This window comes from Malaya genurostris, chromosome 1 (genome assembly GCF_030247185.1).
Source record: "Malaya genurostris strain Urasoe2022 chromosome 1, Malgen_1.1, whole genome shotgun sequence".
Classification (NCBI taxonomy): domain Eukaryota; kingdom Metazoa; phylum Arthropoda; class Insecta; order Diptera; family Culicidae; genus Malaya; species Malaya genurostris.
The window spans coordinates 119690019-119709969 of record NC_080570.1 but is presented as its reverse complement, the minus strand read 5'-3'; the positions used below and the strand labels follow the sequence as shown (position 1 = coordinate 119709969).

Genomic DNA, 19951 nt, shown 5'->3' with positions numbered 1-19951 from the left:
ACATTTCATAGATTTGCTAAGCTTAAGAAACGGATTTTTGAATCCTCTAATTTCTCTAAGCGCAATAAAAAGAGCGTGTAGGCATGAGGTCTGTCGCTACTCTGTGTAATATACAGTTCCTACAATTTGAAAAAAGAATCGAAATTTTAGTTTTGTTACCCAATTTCGTGTTCGTTTTTTTTTATTTACAATCGGAAATCTTGATTCACATTTCCATGCGCAAAATGGGCTTATTTCCACCTCTGCTCTGAACGTCATGAGAGGAGAATTACGTCCAGAAATATTAAACTGATGCTTCGCGTTCAAGAAAAATGTCATCAACAGCATTTGACAAAGGAGAATATAAACAGATCGGGTCACCGAGAAAAAAAATCAGTGGTTTATCTTGGTGCATCGTTAATTTCTCAAACATTCAGCTGCTTTTCGTTGGAATTTGAAAAAAAATACATCGAAAAGTGAACAACGACGGAGAAAATAAGACAAATCGGTCTATCTAAGGGCTATAACTGTTTACTAAAGAACGATAAGGATTGCTTTGCTGTGAAAATATCTAAATCGGAAGTAAAATTAAACAGTTTAGTGCCAATCTGTAAGAAATTGTTCACTTTAGTGCACCAAATGATAGCAAATAAAACTAACATTCGGCTGCTTGCAGAAAAAAATAAAATCCACAATACGACTCTCCTGAAAGGCAGAAATGATCTATCTGTATGTTGCTATTTTGAGGCCGTTGGGACCGCCCATTTGTCAAGAAGCCACAAACAAAATCACAAAGAAAACCCGTCACAAAATTGCATCAGTCAACTGAATCAATCCGCACTGTAAGCAGTTCTGCTGCGGGACGTTCGCAGTGCGGGCTTCGCTTCGAATAAGTGTGATTGCTTCATCCAGCAACGACGGAGGGTTTTTCACAAAGGGCTACAAATATATACTAAAGAGTTATAAGAATTACTTATCCTTTGAAATATAGCATATTCGAAAATGAAAATATATTACATTATTGGACTGGCGCCCTTCTTTTAGGAATACAAACGTAATTACACGTTTCCTTTCCAGGTCTTTTGTCGTGAATACTACTTGCTTTACTATGGGGCACCTTTTCAAAATTTACCCTGTATAAGAATGGGCAGAACTTTATCGAGAATATCTCTTGATGCACTTAACCCAACAACATAATTTTTTCTACAAACTATCGGAAATATGATCAGGAATTTGTGATTGAATTTTCAACAGGGTGAGATAACCATAAATAATTAAAAAACAACGTTTTCTCAAACTTTTGTAAATAATGAGGATAATTCATCACGTTTGCTGGCCTTTTTCGCACCCGGTTTTGAGGTAGTCAAGCACATATCAGTTCCGATTATCTATTGGATGAGTATGAAAAGTAATCTTTGATTGAAAATCGTTCGTTTCTTCTAGTGCTTCAGACGGAACTGGATGTCGAGGTGAGATTCTCCCACCAACATCAGTAAGAACAAACCAAGTATAAAGCGTGAAACGCTCAGGTCGTGCACTCATTTGGGCTTCGGTCATCAAGAGGAGCCGACGGCAATGAAAGCGCAGACATTTTACGTGGTACAAAACCTCAAACGCACAGGTCGCAGAGCCAGTTTCTCTTCAAAGAATTGCCGATTGATTGCATCATCCTACTGCTGGTCGTTTCCATTGGAGCAAAATGCAACAAAAAATGGACAATAATGGGGAACATTATGCAAAATTAGCCCTTCTAATGGCTCCAAATTTTATCTAAAGAACTATAAATATTGCTTCTTTGCAAATCGGTTATAAAAACCATCAGTGTAATGGGAAATCCGGGAGAATTTGATTAGCTTTGTGCAAGTTTTGCAGTGCCAAATTCGCAACAGTGTTTAATATCTTAGAGGATTACAAAATTTGGCCTTTCTGAATGCCAGAAATTGAAACGGTACCACCCATTGATAGTTTCTTTCACTGTAATATTCAAATCCAAAATTAAATAATCGACATCAAAATGTTGTTGTAATTTAGAACCTTAATTGTAGACCCAAAGAATTATGCGAAATTTCTCTTCACTATACTGTATACGGCCCATTTTCCAACCAGTTGTAGTTTGTAGTAGAATTTTCTGCTGATTTGCTATATAAAATGCATAACACCGACTCAGAATAGATTCGAACTCAACTCGTCACTCTCCATCACGAACGCCTTCATAAAATGTTTTTTTAGAGCCACCATTATTTTATCATAAAGAACTATACTGGTTATTTCGTAAAACTTTAATTGTATGTCAGAATGTTCAATGTAACTAATCTGTACTTTAGTTCAGGTGTATTGTTAGAAATTCTAGAAGTGGAAAAGGGGCAAGCTTGCACAATTCACACCATTGATCAACTAATTGATATTCGGAAGTATAAAGAAAGAGTGTCAGTGTTGTTCGTATTCACGACATCCAGTTATGTCTCTGACATTACACACCCGTACTTTTTCAGGACTCCAAAAGTAGCGGAAAGAGCTTTCTCAGAAAACTGTCCTAAACTACCGCCGTACTTCCTAGAAAACAAACACAATCTTTCGAAACCGAGTGGTTGTTTTCCGAACTACAAAATCTTGAACGGTATCAAATCACCTAATATCTATGTCGAATGCAGTCCTACGTCAATCTCGCGATAATATCTCTGACATTACCTACTCCAAGTAGCGCGTGCAGTAAATTAAACTAGGCTATCAGATGATCGCGATGATCAGATACTTTTTAATAACATTGACTGGTCCAAGCATAAATTGAAACTTTCTGTTTGCTAACATAAAATTATATAAAATACATAAAAAATAGATAATCAAAGAAACTCCACTCACCTTAAAATCCCATTCCTTGTCCTTATCCGTCCGTGGACTGTTTCCGCCGTTGTGATTGTTGTACCCGTTAAGATTGTTTACACTGTTGTTATTATTGACACTCACGTTGCTGATTCTTCGCGTGACAATGTTGTTGTTGCTATTGTTATTGCTACTGTTCTGGCCACTGTTCCTCCGATGATGATGATGATGGTGATGACCGGTTCTTCCGTTAACACCACCACCGCCGCCTCCGATGTCGTTGGAAGACGTCATAATGGCACACCACCGCACCGAATCGCACAATATCACTAATCACTCACTCACTCACGCACTCACTCAACTCAGCTCACCCGGTTAGTCACTCCGGCACCGTTCGGCGTGGTGAGAATCCAAACCGGGAAACAAAATTTCGTTAGCCTACTGTGGTTGTTTGTTTGTTTGTTTGGTTGTAGGAACGGACGTTATCGTATTTTTTTTTCGTTTTTCATCCACGGGGAGTTCGGGAACTTCCAACCGGGATCATTTTTTATAGATCCGACATCCAGCCGATTGCCGGTGCACGTGTTTTGGCAATTAGATCCGTTCAGTCGGAAGCGTTCTAGAATATAAACGAAAATAAAGGAAAAGAAGGTACAATTAGAGTGAATCGCTGGGATTTTAAGGCGTAAATTGCACTTTAATTCTAGGTAATCGCTTGTTTTTCTGTTAAATGAGCTGAAGAAAGCCCAAAATTAATGTTCGTGGTGAATTGTGGAGTGGAGATTAGGAATAAATTTACTTCCGTCTGGTTATTAGGAAACGTCATCGTTTCAATTCATTACCCATCGGGTGAGCGCGAAACTTGAACCGGGCTCTTCGAAAATGTCAAAAAACCATAGCTTGCGCAAGTTTTTCAACCAGTTGATTGACCTTTCCAAAGTCTGCTTCATTCAGTAGAAGAAAAAAAAACTCAATCTCTCCACAGCTGGCCGAGATTTACAACTTTCATTACGCCGATACATTTGCGGCATCAATCTTTTCAGCTCCGACGAATGCCGCCACCGCCGCCGCCTCTGCCTCAGCCGCCGTCGGCTCCTGACGCCACCGTAGTAGAGATACGATTGTAAACAGAGCGTACACACTAGCGCTAAGACGGTGTAATTACCACCCATATAAATTACGCTACACAATCGCACGGAACGGACCGTGATGCATGTTACCTACACGGGTTTCGCAACCTTTTCCCATCGGCCAACGTTGCGTTCGAATCGTTGAAACGGGCTGACGAATGGACACACGGAGCTCATCGGCCAATCGACCGGGATAGTGACGAAGATACGAGATACGGTGATACGAGTAGGAGGGTTACCGGCGGTCATTAAACGGAGGAACCCTCGACTCGAGATGACGATGATGACGACGACGACGACGAAGATGCGAAATACCTTCCTCCTCGTCCTCCTCCCCGCTTTGGTTGTTGCCTTGTGGTTAATCCGAACCTGAGCCGGATTCCCGCCAGTGAAATGGAAAGTGAAATGCCGCAGATCGTGTATCGCATCGTATTTTCGCGGAAACACAAGTACCAGTTATGCGGACAATGTCAAACGATTTCCAGTTTCTGTTATGTTTTCCAGGAACCTTACGATAAACTGGTTCTCAACTACAGAAAGGAGAAAGCTCGATTTTCATTGAGAACGGAACTCACTGAAAAATCAAATCTGATCAAAGGTAGTTTGATAAAATGTCACCCGCGGCGCAACAATCGACTAGAAGAGAAATCGCTTACTGGAGGACAAGTTCAAACAGGAATTCGATAACGCATTCTTTTTTTTAGGATTTGTATATAATTCGTATGTAATTACCTCCCCAGTACAAATCGCACAGCCAGAAGGTCATAAGGCCGCCTAACTTTCTTTTCGCGGGAAGTCATGATTGAAGTTGACGCATGCCGCCCAGTGGGTAATTTGCGAGTAGCGGGAGTGAAATTGAAATAACACCTGTTGTTTGACCACCCACTAGTTTCTCCGGATCTTACAGGCAAGCAAAAACTACCTAATTTTGAGTACTTTTCACTTAACTTCAAGGTTCGCGCCCGACGTTAAGAGTGTATGGAAGATAAGCTATCCACATGCACTTGTGTTGTACGCATGTATTTGTGATGGTTTTTTATGCTCAGATCACAGCATGCTGTGCGTTTGGCTGTCAACTTTCGTTTGTTTACGTGTTTGTGCGATTGAAATTCTGCGTTTTCGAAATGTCGCGTACTGAAAAGAAAGTGAAAATTAAGGTTCTGGACACATGGCTAAGTGAGAAGGGTATTACTGTGCGAAAATTGGCGAAGCGGTTTAAAATTCATCATGCCAGTGTTAAAACCATCATTAATAAGTTAGGGGAACACTATTCTTTGGATGATCTACCAGGAAGAGGCAGAAAGCTCCGGTTCTTCCAACGCGAAACTGGACCAGAAAGTGGTATCTCTAATCATGAAGAACAAATCAATGTCAATACGTGATTTGGCCAAAAAAGCAGGAACAAGTGTCGGATTGATCCAGCGTATCAAGAGGCGAAATCACCTGAAGACCAACAAGAAGCAGCAAATCTCGAAACAAAATGTAGAACAGAAGAATCGAGCAGCAACAAGGGTCCGGAAATTGTATTCGCGTCTTTTACAGTGTCCAGATGCGTGCGTTTTGATAGACGATGAGACTTATGTAAAGAAGGACTTAAAAATCCTTTCAGGTCCACAATACTTTACTGTCGTCGTTGGGGGGGATGTGAGCGATGCAGACAGTCGATTCAAATGTAGAAATTCGGTCGAAAGGTACTGGTTTGGCAAGCAATATGTTCCTGTGGTGTGAAGTCGATCATTTTTTTACACCACCGGATCTATAAATGCAGAGATCTATCGATCTGAGTGTCTCCAGAAGAGATTGCTGCCTTTATATAAGAAGCATAGTACACCTCCAATGTTTCGGTCGGATTTAGCGTCAGCTCACTATGCCAAAACCATTCTCAATTGGCTTGCGGAAAAGAGTACCAATTTCGTTGAGAAAAATATCAATCCACCAAATTGCCCTCAGCTTCGACCCATCGAACGTTACCAGGCAATCGTGAAGAGGGTCTTCAAGAAGACTGGTAAGGCAGCTGGGACAGGAGGAGTTCAACAAAATTTGGCCTCAAGCGTCCAAAAAATGCGATGCAACTGTTGTCCGGAACTTGATGAAGAGCGTTCGATCAAAAGTTCGAAAATTCGTTAAGGAGTAACTTAAATTTCATCCGGTTTTCATTATGCTCAAGTTTAACCTCGTACAATAAAGGATCAATTTTTAGTTTGAATAAAATATCGTTTTTTATCATAATTTGAAAGAAAAAATAGTGGATAGCTTATTTTCCATACACTCCTTATTTTACACTCAAAAAATAAATCACGTTACTCCTACCAGAAAGCATACATTAATTTCCTTCACAAAACTTTTCACGAAAATTCTATTGGGCATATATAATTCATCAAATTGAATATTTAATTAGTATAATATTTGACAAATAGAAGCTACGTGATTTTTATGTATTTACTTTTTGAAAATTATAGAATGATTAAGTGACGTATGTTCAAATTTAACATCGAAAAGCTGATTTTTCATCGGTTGCTTTGTTATTTTTAGTGTACAGTGAATTACAGCAAATTTAACGAATATCAAATTTGTTCCTGATTATAACAAATATCTTCGCAACAACGATCTTCTTGATCATCATATGTTACTTGCCTTTGCCTGTAGACACCAATTATTTTCTTGTTCCCTGCTTCTTGTTATTTATTTCATACTTCTGATTTTTAGATTTCAGAGTTTAGAGTTTAGATTTTATAGTTTAGAGTTTAGATTTTGGAGTTAAGAGTTTAGATTTTATAGTTAAGAGTTTAGAATTTAAAGTTTAGAGTTTGGATTTTAGAGTTTAGAGTTAAGATTTTGGAGTTTAGAGTTCAGAGTTTCGATTTTATAGTTTATAGTTTAGAATTTAGAGTTTAGAGTTCAGATTTTATAGTTGAGAGTTTAGATTTCATAGTTCAAAGTTTTGAGTTCGGATTTTTTGAGTTTAGAGTTTATAGTTAAGAGTTTAGATTTTATAGTCTAGAGTTTAGATTTTAGAGTTTAGAGTTAAGATTTTGGAGTTCAGAGTTTAAATTTTATAGTTTAGAATTTAGAGTTTATATTTTATAGCTTAGAATTTAGAGTTTAGAGTTCAGATTTTATAGTTGAGAGTTAAGATTTTATAGTTTAGATATTGGAGTTTAGATGTTTCGATTTTATAGTTTAGAGTTTTGATTGTAAAGTTAAGAGTTTAGAGTTTAGAGTTTATATTTTATAATTTATAGTTTAGAATTTAGAGTTTAGATTTTATATTTTATAGTTTAGAATTCAGAGTTTAGAGTTTAGATTTTATTGTTTAGAGCTTAGAGCTTAGAGTTTAGATTTTAGAGTTTAAATTTTACAGTTTCGATTCTATTGCTTACAGTTTGGATTCTGTAGTCTATAGTTTAGAATTTAGAGTTTAGATTTTATAGTTTAGAGTTTAAATTTTATAGTTTCGATTTTATTGTTTAGAGTTTGGATTCTATAGTCTATAGTTTAGAATTTAGAGTTGAGATTTTATAGTTTAGAGTTTAGGATTCAGAGTTTAGATTGTAGAGTTTGGAGTTTAGGTTTTATAGTTTAGAGTATAAATTTTAGATTTTACAGTCCAGAGTTTAGATTCTATAGTTCAGAGTTTAGATTGTAGAGTTAAGAGTTTAGAGTTTATATTTTATAGTTTATAGTTTAGAATTTAGAGTTCAGACTTTATAGTTTAGAGTTAAGAATTCAGAGTTCAGAGTTTAGATTTTAGAGTTAAGAGTTTGGAGTTTAAATTTTATAGTTTAGAGTTTAGAACTCAGATCTTATAGCTTAGAGTTTAGATTTTAGAGTTTCGATTTTATTGCTTAGAGTTTGGATTCTATAGTTTATAGTTTAGAATTTAGAGTTGAGTTTTTATAGTTTAGAGTTTAGAATTCAGAGTTTAGAGTTTAGATGGTAGAGTTTAGGTTTTATAGTTTAGAGTATAGAGTTTAGATTTTATTGTTTAGAGTTCAGAACTCAGAGCTTAGGGCTTAGAGTTTAGATTTTAGAGTTTAAATTTTAGAGTTTCGATTTTATTGCTTAGAGTTTGGATTCTATAGTCTATAGTTTAGAATTTAGAGTTTAGATTTTATAGTTTAGAGTTTAGAATTCAGAGTTTAGAGTTTAGATGGTAGAGTTTAGGTTTTATAGTTCAGAGTATAGAGTTTAGATTTTATAGTTTAGAGTTTAGATTTTGGAGTTTAGAGTTTAGATTTTATTGTTTAGAGTTCAGAACTCAGAGCTTAGGGCTTAGAGTTTAGATTTTAGAGTTTAAATTTTAGAGTTTCGATTTTATTGCTTAGAGTTTGGATTCTATAGGGTTCTATTGAGATTTTATAGTTTAGAGCTTAGGATTCAGAGTTAAGAGTTTAAATTTTAGAGTTTGGAGTTTAGAGTTTAAATTTTATAGTTTAGAGTTTAGATTTTAGAGTTTAGAGTTTAAATTCTATAGTTTAGAGTTTAGTTTTTATTGTTTAGAATTTAGATTTTATAGTTTAGAGTTAAGAGTTTTTAGTTTAGAGTTTAGATTTTAGAGTTCGAAGTTTAGAGTTTAAATTTTATAGTTTAGAGTTTAGATTTTATAGTTTAGAGTTTAGATTTTAGAGTTTCGATTTTATTGCTTAGAGTTTGGATTCTATAGTTTATAGTTTAGAATTTAGAGTTGAGATTTTATAGTTTAGAGTTTAGAATTCAGAGTTTAGAGTTCAGATTGTAGAGTTTAGAGTTTATGTTTTATAGTTTAGAGTATAGATTTTAGATTTGAGCTAGGAGTTTAGAGTTTAAATTTTATAGTTTAGATTTTATAGTTTAGACTTTAGATTTTAGAGTTTAGAGTTTAAATTCTATAGTTTAGAGTTTAGTTTTTATTGTTTAGAGTTTAGATTTTATAGTTTAGAGTTAAGAGTTTTTAGTTTAGAGTTCATATTTTATAGTTTAGAATTTAGAGTTTAGATTTTATTGGTTAGAGTTTGGATTCTATAGTTTAGAATTAAGAGTTGAGATTTTATAGTTTACAGTTTAGAATTCAGAGTTTAGAGTTTAGATTGTAGAGTTTAGAGTTTAGGTTTTATAGTTTAAAGTATAGATTTCAGATTTTAAAGTTCAGAGTTTAGATTTTAAAATTAAGAGTTCAGAGTTTAGATTTTCTAGTTTAGAGTTTAGTTATTATAGTTAAGAGTTATGATTTTATAGTTCAGACTTTAGATTTTAGAGTTTCGAGTTTAGATTTTATAGTTTAGAGTTTAGATTTTGGGGTTTAGAGTTTAGATTCTGTAGTTTTGATTTTAGAGTTAAGAGTTTAGAGTTTAAATTTTATAGTTTGGAGTTTAGATTTTATAGTTTATAGTTTAGATTTTAGAGTTTAGATTTTATAGTTTAGAGTTAAGAGTCTATAGTTTAGAATTAAGAGTTTAGATTTTATAGTTAAGAGTTAAGATTTTACAGTTCAGAGTTCAGATTTTAGAATTAAGAGTTCATAGCTTAGATTTTATAGTTCAGAGTTTAGATTTTATAGTCAAGAGTTATGATTTTAAAGTTCATAGTTTAGATTTTAGAGTTTCGAGTTTAGATTTTATAGTTTAGAGTTTAGATTTTTGGGCTTAGAGTTTAGATTTTGGAGTTTAGAGTTTAGATTCTGGAGTTTAGAGTTAGAGTTTAGATTTTAGAGTTTAAATTTTATAGTTTAGATTTTATAGTTTAGAGTTAAGAATTTGTAGTTTAGAATTTAGAGTTTAGATTTAGATTTTAGGATTTTAGGATTTTAGGATTTTAGGATTTTAGGATTTTAGGATTTTAGGATTTTAGGATTTTAGGATTTTAGGATTTTAGGGTTTTAGGATTTTAGGATTTTAGGATCTCAGGATTTTAGGATTTAGGAATTTCAAGATTTTAGGATTTTAGGATTCAGGGATTTTAAGATTTTAAGTGGTCCTTCTTCTCACTCTCTCAGATCTTACGTATCTTATTTCACGTTTCTAAATTTTATATTGTATTGTGTAATTTGTGCTCTTGTATCTTTGGTATCAAACCTGATTCCACTTTCAATTCGAACACAGTAATCGAATAATTTTTTTGATAAGCAAATGAACTGCTACCAGTTCGTCCCATTTCTGAAAATTTTAAACAGAAAATACACAAGATGTTTGATGTGAACTAGAAATTTTCTCTAACCGTGGAATTGCTCTACCAGTGAACACCTTTGAAACGGTAGAACCACATATCAGAAACAAATCGGTAAAATGAAGCCCTCAAAATGCACGCTCTTTATTCTTACTTGCTGTGTGGCCTCCTATCGCTAACAACAGTCACAACTATGCACACTCATCGACGTTTATTCCTCTTTGCACCAGAGTCCGAGTCATTTTAGATTTATTGGCGTTGATAGTTTTTACCACAAATTTCGTGGTGATTGTTTTATTTGTATATGTTTTATTTGGTCATAATTTCAATTTCTTTTCTGATGAATCGGTTCGGTATATGGATATATTCAAAATAAGAAACCGTTTCATGCTGTAGTAATAATTAACACATTATTGTTGACCTCGAAATTTTTCAAGCCCATATAGATTTTCTATCCAGTGTTAGCCTTTGAATGCTCTTTGCGAAAGCCCTAGTTGTTATCTATTCGCATCAATCATCCATTCGTCGGTCAGTTTCTTTTTTTTCTGTCGGTAAAATTGAAAGTTTTGTACTCTCAGTCGGAGTGACACAGTTAATTTGTCAGTTACTGTTCAATTGTATGCAAATTCTGTTGCGTTCCTCAATGGGAAAATTTGATTGAAAGTAAAATAAAAACGAATCACGCGTCTTCGGCAAATTAGCATTCAGCTTCAGGTGCGAAGTGAAAAATATGGTTATTTGTCTTGTTTATCACCTGAAGAGATCACATAAAAAAACTGGCATTTCCGTGTCTTGGAGATGCGTAATCAGTTTGAAAACATTTCCATTGCCTTAAACTTATCACGAAACAATCACGATAAGAAGGTGTATCCTATTGGGAATGGCTTTATAATAGCATTATAACCCCATTTGAGATCCTAATGCCGAACACGATACGACCCATGAAAAAACAAACCGAAGCTTTCGATCAACATTCCAACACTTCACAGAACGGCTCCCGTTTGCTGGAACCGGATCATCAATCTTGAAGAAATAAGTCAAACCCCTTACAGTGGTCCTATTTTCAATCAATTTATCATTGTTAAATAGTGCAAAAACAAGTGCATAAATTTGCTAACGCTTCCTTCCCATGGATCGGTTCCCGGGCAGTGAGTGAACCGATCCGGGCATTATTCGCTTGTTTACGGTTGCCGAACTGACCCATTTTTGGTTTCCTCATCATTCCACAGAAATATCGGTGTATTCGGTAGCCAAGTAGGCATATGGAGTTCCATTGGTAAACCGACGGCATTTGTTGTGCTATTTAAACTGACTGACCACCACCAGACAGTTATTCATCATCGGCCTCATCTTCGCCCGTCCGCCGGTCGCCCGGTGATCGGTCGCATTACTCATGCACGCCTCGTACGGATCGAGCGGACTGGCGAAAAGAAAGCTTCACTGCTGGAGGAGTCTCGGTTTCTTCTTCACCACGAAGAAAGCAAAACCGATAGATAAAAAGAAAAAAGAACTGAACCATGTGTCGAATGGTAATGAATCCGACCGCAGACCCGCAAGCGGAGTCCCGCGCGGGTGACCGTCCCGAATCACGGACAAACAAAGTGTCTGGTACGCGCGAGTATTACTTTCTGGCTTTCTTTAAATAGCAAATATTTGATTGGTTCACATCCCTATCTGGGCTTTTTTTGTCGGTGACAACTACGGTAAAGCGCGGGGCGGTTCTCAATCGACCAACTGTGAAAATGAAAAGTTTTACTTGTCAATTGGTGCACGGCCTCCTCTGATCGTTTGGTGTTTGTTCCAATCTGAATACCAATTGATGGCGGTTGTACTTTGAAAAGTTTTGTTTAAATTTGTGTTCTACGTTTTATTGCTATAATTACAATAATAAATAGGACACAACTATAAAGTGAGATTTTTTCTTCAAATATGTTAAATTTTGAGGTTTAGTGTGAAGATAGGAGGTGTTTTCTTCAAAATATTGAGCTATTGCAGAGTGGGTAAAAATGATCAGAAACGCGTTTTTACTCAAAACTTTCATAGAAATTCAAGCAAATATTTCTTATGCAAAAAAATATGTGGAATCGATTCCTGTCATGAAAATAGCTTTTAGCCAGAATGACCGCAAATTACTGTACACTCAATTCTCTTTTTGTGCGGTTTTTTATGCGACTTGTTATGCGATTTTTGACGTTGGTTTATTTGGTTAAAGACTCTCATGGTCTACAAACTAGAGAAAATCACTAGCCAATATAAAGAGGTAGTTTATGAAAAAAATGTTTTTGGAATTGACATTTTTACACTAAGCACCCTACCTCCGGAACCAGAGGTTTAATTCGAATGAAAATTGGAATATTCTTATGGCATCTTAAAACCTTTCATTTGAATCTAAATTTGTGAAAATCGGTTTAGAAATTGAGTGCATATTTTCGTTACATTCATACGCCATTTGCTCAGTTCGTCGAGCTGAGCAGAATGGTATATGACATTTCCACATTTCGGTTCAAAAGTTAATTTTCACAGTGATTGTATAGCCTTTCTATATGAGAAAGGCAAAACCTCTTCATAATCCACCTAGTGGTGTGATAATTTTCATTTAAATAGTCTCATTAAAACATTTGTAAGATTCTATCCTCGGCCATTAGTAGTATCATGAGCGTATCAAACAACCCAAAAGTAACTTTCAAGCGAGGCTAAGTCTTTCGAGATCGATTCTTTCACCTCCACGAAATTTTATTGAATTGACAAACACTGGGATTTGTCGGTTACGTCACATATAAGATTACATCCCTTGAACCGAAAATGTTCGCCATAACCCTTCTAAATTTTCAATAAGCCTAAGTTGATCGAAATTCGTTAAGTCATCTTCCAGAAAATTCCGTCTATGAAAAATGTGCGGTTAGTCGGTAGCAGTAAAAAACAACGCGTTTTGTCGGTTATGTCACTTATACCATTTTATCTCCGGAACCAAAAGTCACAGCCATTTGATCTTCGAACTCGATCAATGAATTAAAAGCAACTTTTTGGCGAACCCAAGCTTGTTGAAATCGGTTCAACCATCTCCGAGAAAATTGAGCGGTAAAATAATCGTTTAAAAGTGTCGGTTTTTTTTTTAGAAATTCTTTTAACGTTCTATGGAGAAAGGCAAAATGATCTCACATGACAAAAATAAATTGTGAAAAGTTCACTAGCGATTCTCGAACAGATGATTTTTGGGAAATGAATTTTCAAAACCGCTATATCTCAACCTTCTACAGATTTCATGATGAATGAATTCGCCGATGAACATAAAATGAACATTTCTGAAAATTTTCAGTGCGAGGTTGAAATGAAAAACAAATGCTAAATGTTTAGCACTTGCAATTTGATACTTTGTTGATGAGTGAATTAATAGTACTTGGGTTTTGATAATTTTTGAGATTTTCAGTTAGCGTAAAGCGGCTCAATATAGAAAAAATGGAACATTTCTGACTATTGTCGATGCGATGCTCTGTAGATTATTGAATAATCAGCTTTTTAGAAGATGGTATATGTTATCATAAAACTGATATACTGATGTAAACAACATTCCGAAATACGTTTCTGTATTGTGACGTTCAATATACACATTTAAAATTCTGTGAGGCAGTTCGTGTGCGCATCTCATCCGACACTGTCGAAAATTGCTTTCAGTCGAGACTGCAGAAACGAAGACAATACATTGTAGTAAACAATAGAGTGTGCGAAATGGACAAATTCGATATGTATTGATTTCAAACGCTACAAAGTTAGATCAGCAGCAAACGAAATTAAAATCTTGCTTAAAAAAGCGAATACATCTAGACGTTAATGATGTAAGTAAGATTCAATTCAACAAGGCGTCTAACTCTGTGTACATTATGTTTAAACGTGAAAGAGGTGCAATTGCATTCGTTTCGGTTAACTACAAGGTGCACTGTGTCGAGTATGACAATGTTAAATACAAAATCTCTGTATATGTAGTGGACGATGCCACAGAAGTACGTGACCTTTCCCCCCAGGCCAGTAATCATTTTGTTCGAAAAAATATGTCGCAGTACGAAGAAATTCTTTCCATCCATAATCCAATTGTTTCCCCGGTATCCGGAATGGCGTGCGAGTATTACGTATGCGACTGCATAAGGCAATTCAATCTAATGTAATTTGTGGTCGGGGCGGAAGGCATCCTTGTTAATCGCTGATTACCAATGAAAATCAGCTAAAGTAAACATACCTCAAACCAAAAGTATCAGCAATAACACATTTAAACTTGCTCATTGGTCACTTTCTGAAATAATTGTGCAGATGAAAAAAATAATTTATAGGTTAGGTAGTTTGTACGATTGAGCGGTAATGGGGTTGACGTTTACGTCTCTTATACCATTATAGCACCAGAATCGTAAGTGACAGCCATTTGAACTTCAAACCTATTTAATGAAACAATAATAGCATCCAAGCAAGCCAAACTTTGTTGAAATCGATTCAGCCGTCTCTGAGAAAATTGAAAATTGAAAATCGGTTACGTCACTTATACCATTATATCTCCGGAACCAGAAGTGACTTGAACATGATCAGTAATCCAATAAAAGCTTTGAAACGAGCTTAAGTATTTTGCCTTTCTGATATATAGAAAGGTTATGCAATCACTGTGAAAACCGACTTTTGAACCGAGGCCCGGATGACCGAGTGTCATATACCATTCGATTCAGTTTGTCGAGTACGCAAAATGTCCGTGTGTGTAACGTTTCTGTTGCACTAACGTTTCTCGGAGGTGGCTCAACCGATTTTTACAAACTTATATTCAATTAAACGGCCCATATATTCCTGAATTCCATCTTGATCTGACTTCCTGTTCCGAAACTACAGGGTGGTCAGTGTAAAATTTTCAATTTCAAATAACGATTTTAACAAACTTAGATTCAAATAAAAGTTCTCATAGTCCCATACAAAACTCCTAAGTTTTATCCGGATCCGTCTTTCGGTTTCGGAATTAAGAGATGAAGAATGTTGCAAAGTTCAGAGCGGCTCCCGACTTCCGGTTACGGAAGCATGGGAAATATTGTTCACATACTCTAAAATCGAGCTCACTTTTCTCAGCGATGGCCTCTCCTACTTTTGCAAATTAGTTTCAAGTAGAACGTCTTATGATTCCCTACGAAATTCTTGAATTTCATCCCGATCGAATTCCATGTTGATGAGTGTCACCATTTTCAAACCGTCTTATAAAGCGCAGCGGTACGTACATGCACCAGCGCGGAAGAAGAAAACACAATACCGCCTCTACGAACAATGCTTCGGATGTATATGAAATTTTCACAGCCGGCAGTACCGGTATTTGACCATCGTACCGGTGGTGTAGTGATATCAAAATACTGTAAACAGTATTTTGTTCAGGTTTTATGCAACTGATTCAAAAATAATATCCTGTTTGGCTTGAATTTCTTATACAAAAAAAAAACATAAATTCAGAATTTCGCTTTGTTCGTCTGTTTCCGATTAATTGGTTTAACAACTGAACTTCAAACAAATACTTCATCTCTATAATCAATATTCAAAATGAAAATGGAACAAATTCCTTAAAACTAGCCAGCAAATTCCTTTTCTTTTTGAATGTGGTTGAATTTCATCCGGATCCGACTTCCAGAATAAAAATGTACAACCTTCATATAATTGACGGCACAAAAATGGTACGAAATTTTCGAAGCAAATTGTAAAACTATTCGAACTAGTAAGGCTGGCTATTTAATTGCCGTAAAAACTTACTGCAATTGTGACAGTCTGCGGATTCCGGTACCGGAAACAATCATTCTAACGTACAATATGAAACATGCATTGGTTTCTCGTGAAATGTTAATGAGAAAGGTACCATTACACCACAAGGTGGATTAATACAAGTTTCTTAAAATCGATTCTGCCATATCTTAGAAAATTGAGTGGTAAACCTATCTCATCGAGCTGAGTCGAATGGTATATAGCACTAAAGGTCTCTTGAGCTCCGATCAAGAGACGGTTTCTCCAACTATTCTTTTACATTTCTGTGAAGAAATGCAAGACTGTTTCAGTTTTTAGGTTATATTAGTTGCCTGACAAAAAAGTCATCAAATTGTGAGATAACTAAGTCCTCACAAGTTCCTATCTCATGCCTCCCCGAGCGTCCTTGATGACATTTGATCAATGGAACGGCGTCGGCTGGGTGCTATCGCCTTCTGCGTTAGTAGCAGTACTATGACGAGCATCTGAACGATACAGGAATCAATCTGGGTGCACGCTCAGCCGACAACAGATTCCCAGCCTCTGATCTGTCGGAGATAAGTGAGGAGATCGGCAAGCTGAGGAACAACAAAGCCGCGGGCAATGATCAGTTGCCAGGTGAGCTGCTCAAACATGGAGGAGAGGCACTGGCTAGAGCGCTGCACTGGATGATTTCTAGGATTTGGGAGGAGGAGATTCTACCGCAGGAATGGGTGGATGGAGTGGTATGTCCCGTCTACAAAAAAGGCGATAAGCTAGATTGTTGCAATTACCGCGCAATCACATTGCTGAACGCCGCCTACAAGGTACTCTCCCAAATCCTTTGCCGTCGTCTATCACCAATAGCTAAGGAATTCGTAGGGCCGTACCAAGCGGGATTTACTGGAGCCCGCGCCACTACGGATCACATATTCGCGATAAGACAAATACTCCAGAAGTGTCGTGAATACAACGTACCCACGCATCACCTATTCATTGACTTCAAAGCGGCATACGACACAATCGATTGAGAACAGCTATGGCAGATAATGCACGAATACGGTTTCCCGGATAAACTGACGCGATTGGTCAAAGCAACGGTAGATAGAGTGATGTGCTACGTCCGAGTATCTGGGACGCTCTCGAGTCCTTTCGAATCTCGGAGAGGGCTACGTCAAGGTGATGGACTTTCTTGTATCTGGTTCAATATTGCCCTGGAAGGTGTGATTCGAAGAGCGAGAATCGACACGAGTGGCACGATCTTCCGAAAGTCCGTACAACTTTTTGGCTTCGCTGACGATATTGATATTGTGACACGTAACCTTGAGAAGATGACGGAAACCTACATCGGACTGAAAACTGAAGCTAGGCGTATTGGACTGGCAATAAATGCGTCGAAAACAAAATACATGAGAGGAAGAGGCTCTAGAGAAGAAACACTACGCCTCCCACCACGAATATTGATAGACGGTGACGATATCGAGGTGGTTGACGAGTTTGTGTATTTGGGCTCACTGGTGACCGCCGATAATGACACCAGCAGAGGAATTCATAGACATATTTTGGCAGGGAATCGTGCGTACTTTGGACTCTCAAAAACCCTTCGATCGAGAAAAGTACGCCACCGCACGAAATTGACCATCTACAAAACGCTTATTAGACCGGTTGTTCTCTATGGCCACGAGACCTGAACTATGTTGGCAGAGGACCAACGCGCCCTCATTGTTTTCGAAAGAAAGGTACTGAGGACCATCTATGGCGGAGTGCAGATGGAAGACGGAACGTGGAGACGGCGTATGAATCACGGATTGCAACAGCTGCTAGGAGAACCACTCATCGTACGGACAGCTAAAATCGGACGTCTACGATGGGCTGGGCATGTCATAAGGATGTCGGACGACAGCCCAGTGAAAATGGTTCTTGAATCTAATCCGACTGGTACAAGAAGAAGAGGAGCGCAGCGAGCAACGTGGATCGATCAAGTGGAGGGTGATCTCAGAAGCATCCGTGCCTTGAGTGGCTGGCGACGAGCAGCCATGGACCGAGTTATGTGGAGACGTATGCTTGATACAGCAAAGGACACCCCAGGCCTAAAGCTGTTAGGTAAGGTGAGTTAGTAGCAGAATGAGAGGGTGCGAAATTGCATATAAGTTAAAGCCCATCCTAAAGTGCAATATTTATCATAGTATGTTGCAACATGTGGTTCTGTTGTTTGTTGCATTATTTGTTATATATTGAATTGAATTATGTTGCATTGTATTATATATTGTTATTATTATTATTATAATTTTTTTTTTATTTAAAAGATATTTTATTCAGGCCTATTTGCTTCACGTGGCCGATTTAGCTGAGTTTTTAGATAAATTTTTTTTTGTATTGGATCTCGTCGTCACCCTTTTTCTAGGAAGAGAGGAGCTTCCATTTTCCTCCTGCGAGAATTGAGGGGCAGTTTGTCCGTGGTTCGACTCGTCATCCATTGCCGTGGTATTGTTGTTGATTTCGTTGATAGTTGCTGTAGATGCGCCTTGTTGTACATTGTTTGCTGTTGCTGGTGGGTTAGATGGTAAGCTGTTAATTGCAGCTGGTGTACTTTGTTCTATAGGGGTTACGTTGGATGGTTTCGTTGAAGAGATTGCTTCACTGTTGTTGGTAACTGTCACAGGTGTACTGGGGTTGCTTGGGGTTGATGTAGAGGAAGCACCGTTGTCCTTTGGTATAGTTGTCTCCTTGTCCGGTTTATCACATGGCTTGCCGTGGTGAACAGCTTTTTAGCAATATTGACATGTGGCCATCTGATTGTCATAGGTAACCAGTGATTTGCACGGTATTCTTGTATCCTGACCGAATGTCACATAAGAAGGTATAGGGCATGCGTAACAAATGTACGCCATTTAGAATACCGGGGAAAAAATTCTTCCATTTTTCTTTTTCGATAGAGAGAATCGCTCCGTATTGGGACATAGTTTTGCGAATATAAGGATCGATGACGCTCGAGGGTAGATCATGCACACGCACCTCTATAGCACTATCATCCATATATACTGGAATGTTGTACTTAATGTTCTCGTGCTCCACATAGTGCACATTGTTATTGTCTTTTGCGAATTGAAATGCATCCAACTCTTTATAAAACTGGATGTAAACAACTTTATTTGTCTTATTGCATTGAAGTAAATGCACACGTTTAATGTCAAGATGCATTTGCTGCCTGAAGTCAACAATAATTGTATTCTTTCGTACCGGCGGTAGCTTTTGTTCGTTTGGCTCACTCATTTCGAGGTCGTTCTGTTGTTCACTACACAATACTGTACTTGGTTTCTTCTGTCCCGAACGTAAGCGGTTTTGTTTTATCGACTGACTTGGATGAGATGTAAAACCGAACTGATTATTATTATTATTATTATTATTATTATTATTATTATTATTATTATTATTATTATTATTATTATTATTATTATTATTATTATTATTATTGTTATTATTATTATTATTATTATTATTATTATTATTAAAAAGAAATATATTTCCTGCAGTACTGCGACGAAAGAAGAGCATAACTTACACTGCGACATCAACTGTTATATATTGTATCTTAGCATATTACTTCATATATTATTGTCTTATATTATATTTTGTTATGTTATATTATGTTGTATGGTATTATATTATATTTTTTATATAAATTTATATTATATTAAATTATATTGTATTATGCTCAATTATATCGCCAACGGGGAGGAGCATCAGGGTATCTTACAAGTGAATGACTGGATGATGGAGTGGATTGCCAACCCGAGTCACGCGGGGAAGCTTTGTGTTTCTCCCTGAAGGTCTGAAATTAGTAAGACCCACCCTTCTAACAAACAAACCATCAGGCGGGTTTATGCTGGTGCAGCGAAATTCTTTATTATATGGCCGGATGTTCTTGCTGGAAGGCGCCGGGTCCTCAAAAACATTTCGGCCTTCTTAACAGCAGTTATATGAAAGCTATCTGATAATCAAATTCGGATCTACTGTAAGTCTACCCGCATACATTGGTAATGCCTTGGACTGGTGGCTTTACACATACACATACACATATATTAGTTGCCTGACAAAAAGTCTCTCTTGGTTTTGTTCAAAACATATTGAAAAGTATTTATAGGAACTTCACA

The 19951-nt window shown here is 36.8% G+C and overlaps 1 protein-coding gene across 2 annotated transcripts in view; it reads right to left on the bottom strand.

Annotated features, from left to right (window-relative positions):
* Positions 1-19951, bottom strand: part of LOC131425618 (uncharacterized) — a 141974-nt gene that overhangs the window by 48559 nt on the left and 73464 nt on the right. For both annotated transcript variants that reach the window (XM_058587643.1, XM_058587644.1), the window contains exon 2: positions 2839-3418. In XM_058587643.1, the coding sequence (XP_058443626.1) occupies positions 2839-3093 (255 nt within the window). In that variant the 5' untranslated portion in view covers positions 3094-3418. The remainder of the gene's footprint in view (positions 1-2838; positions 3419-19951) is intronic.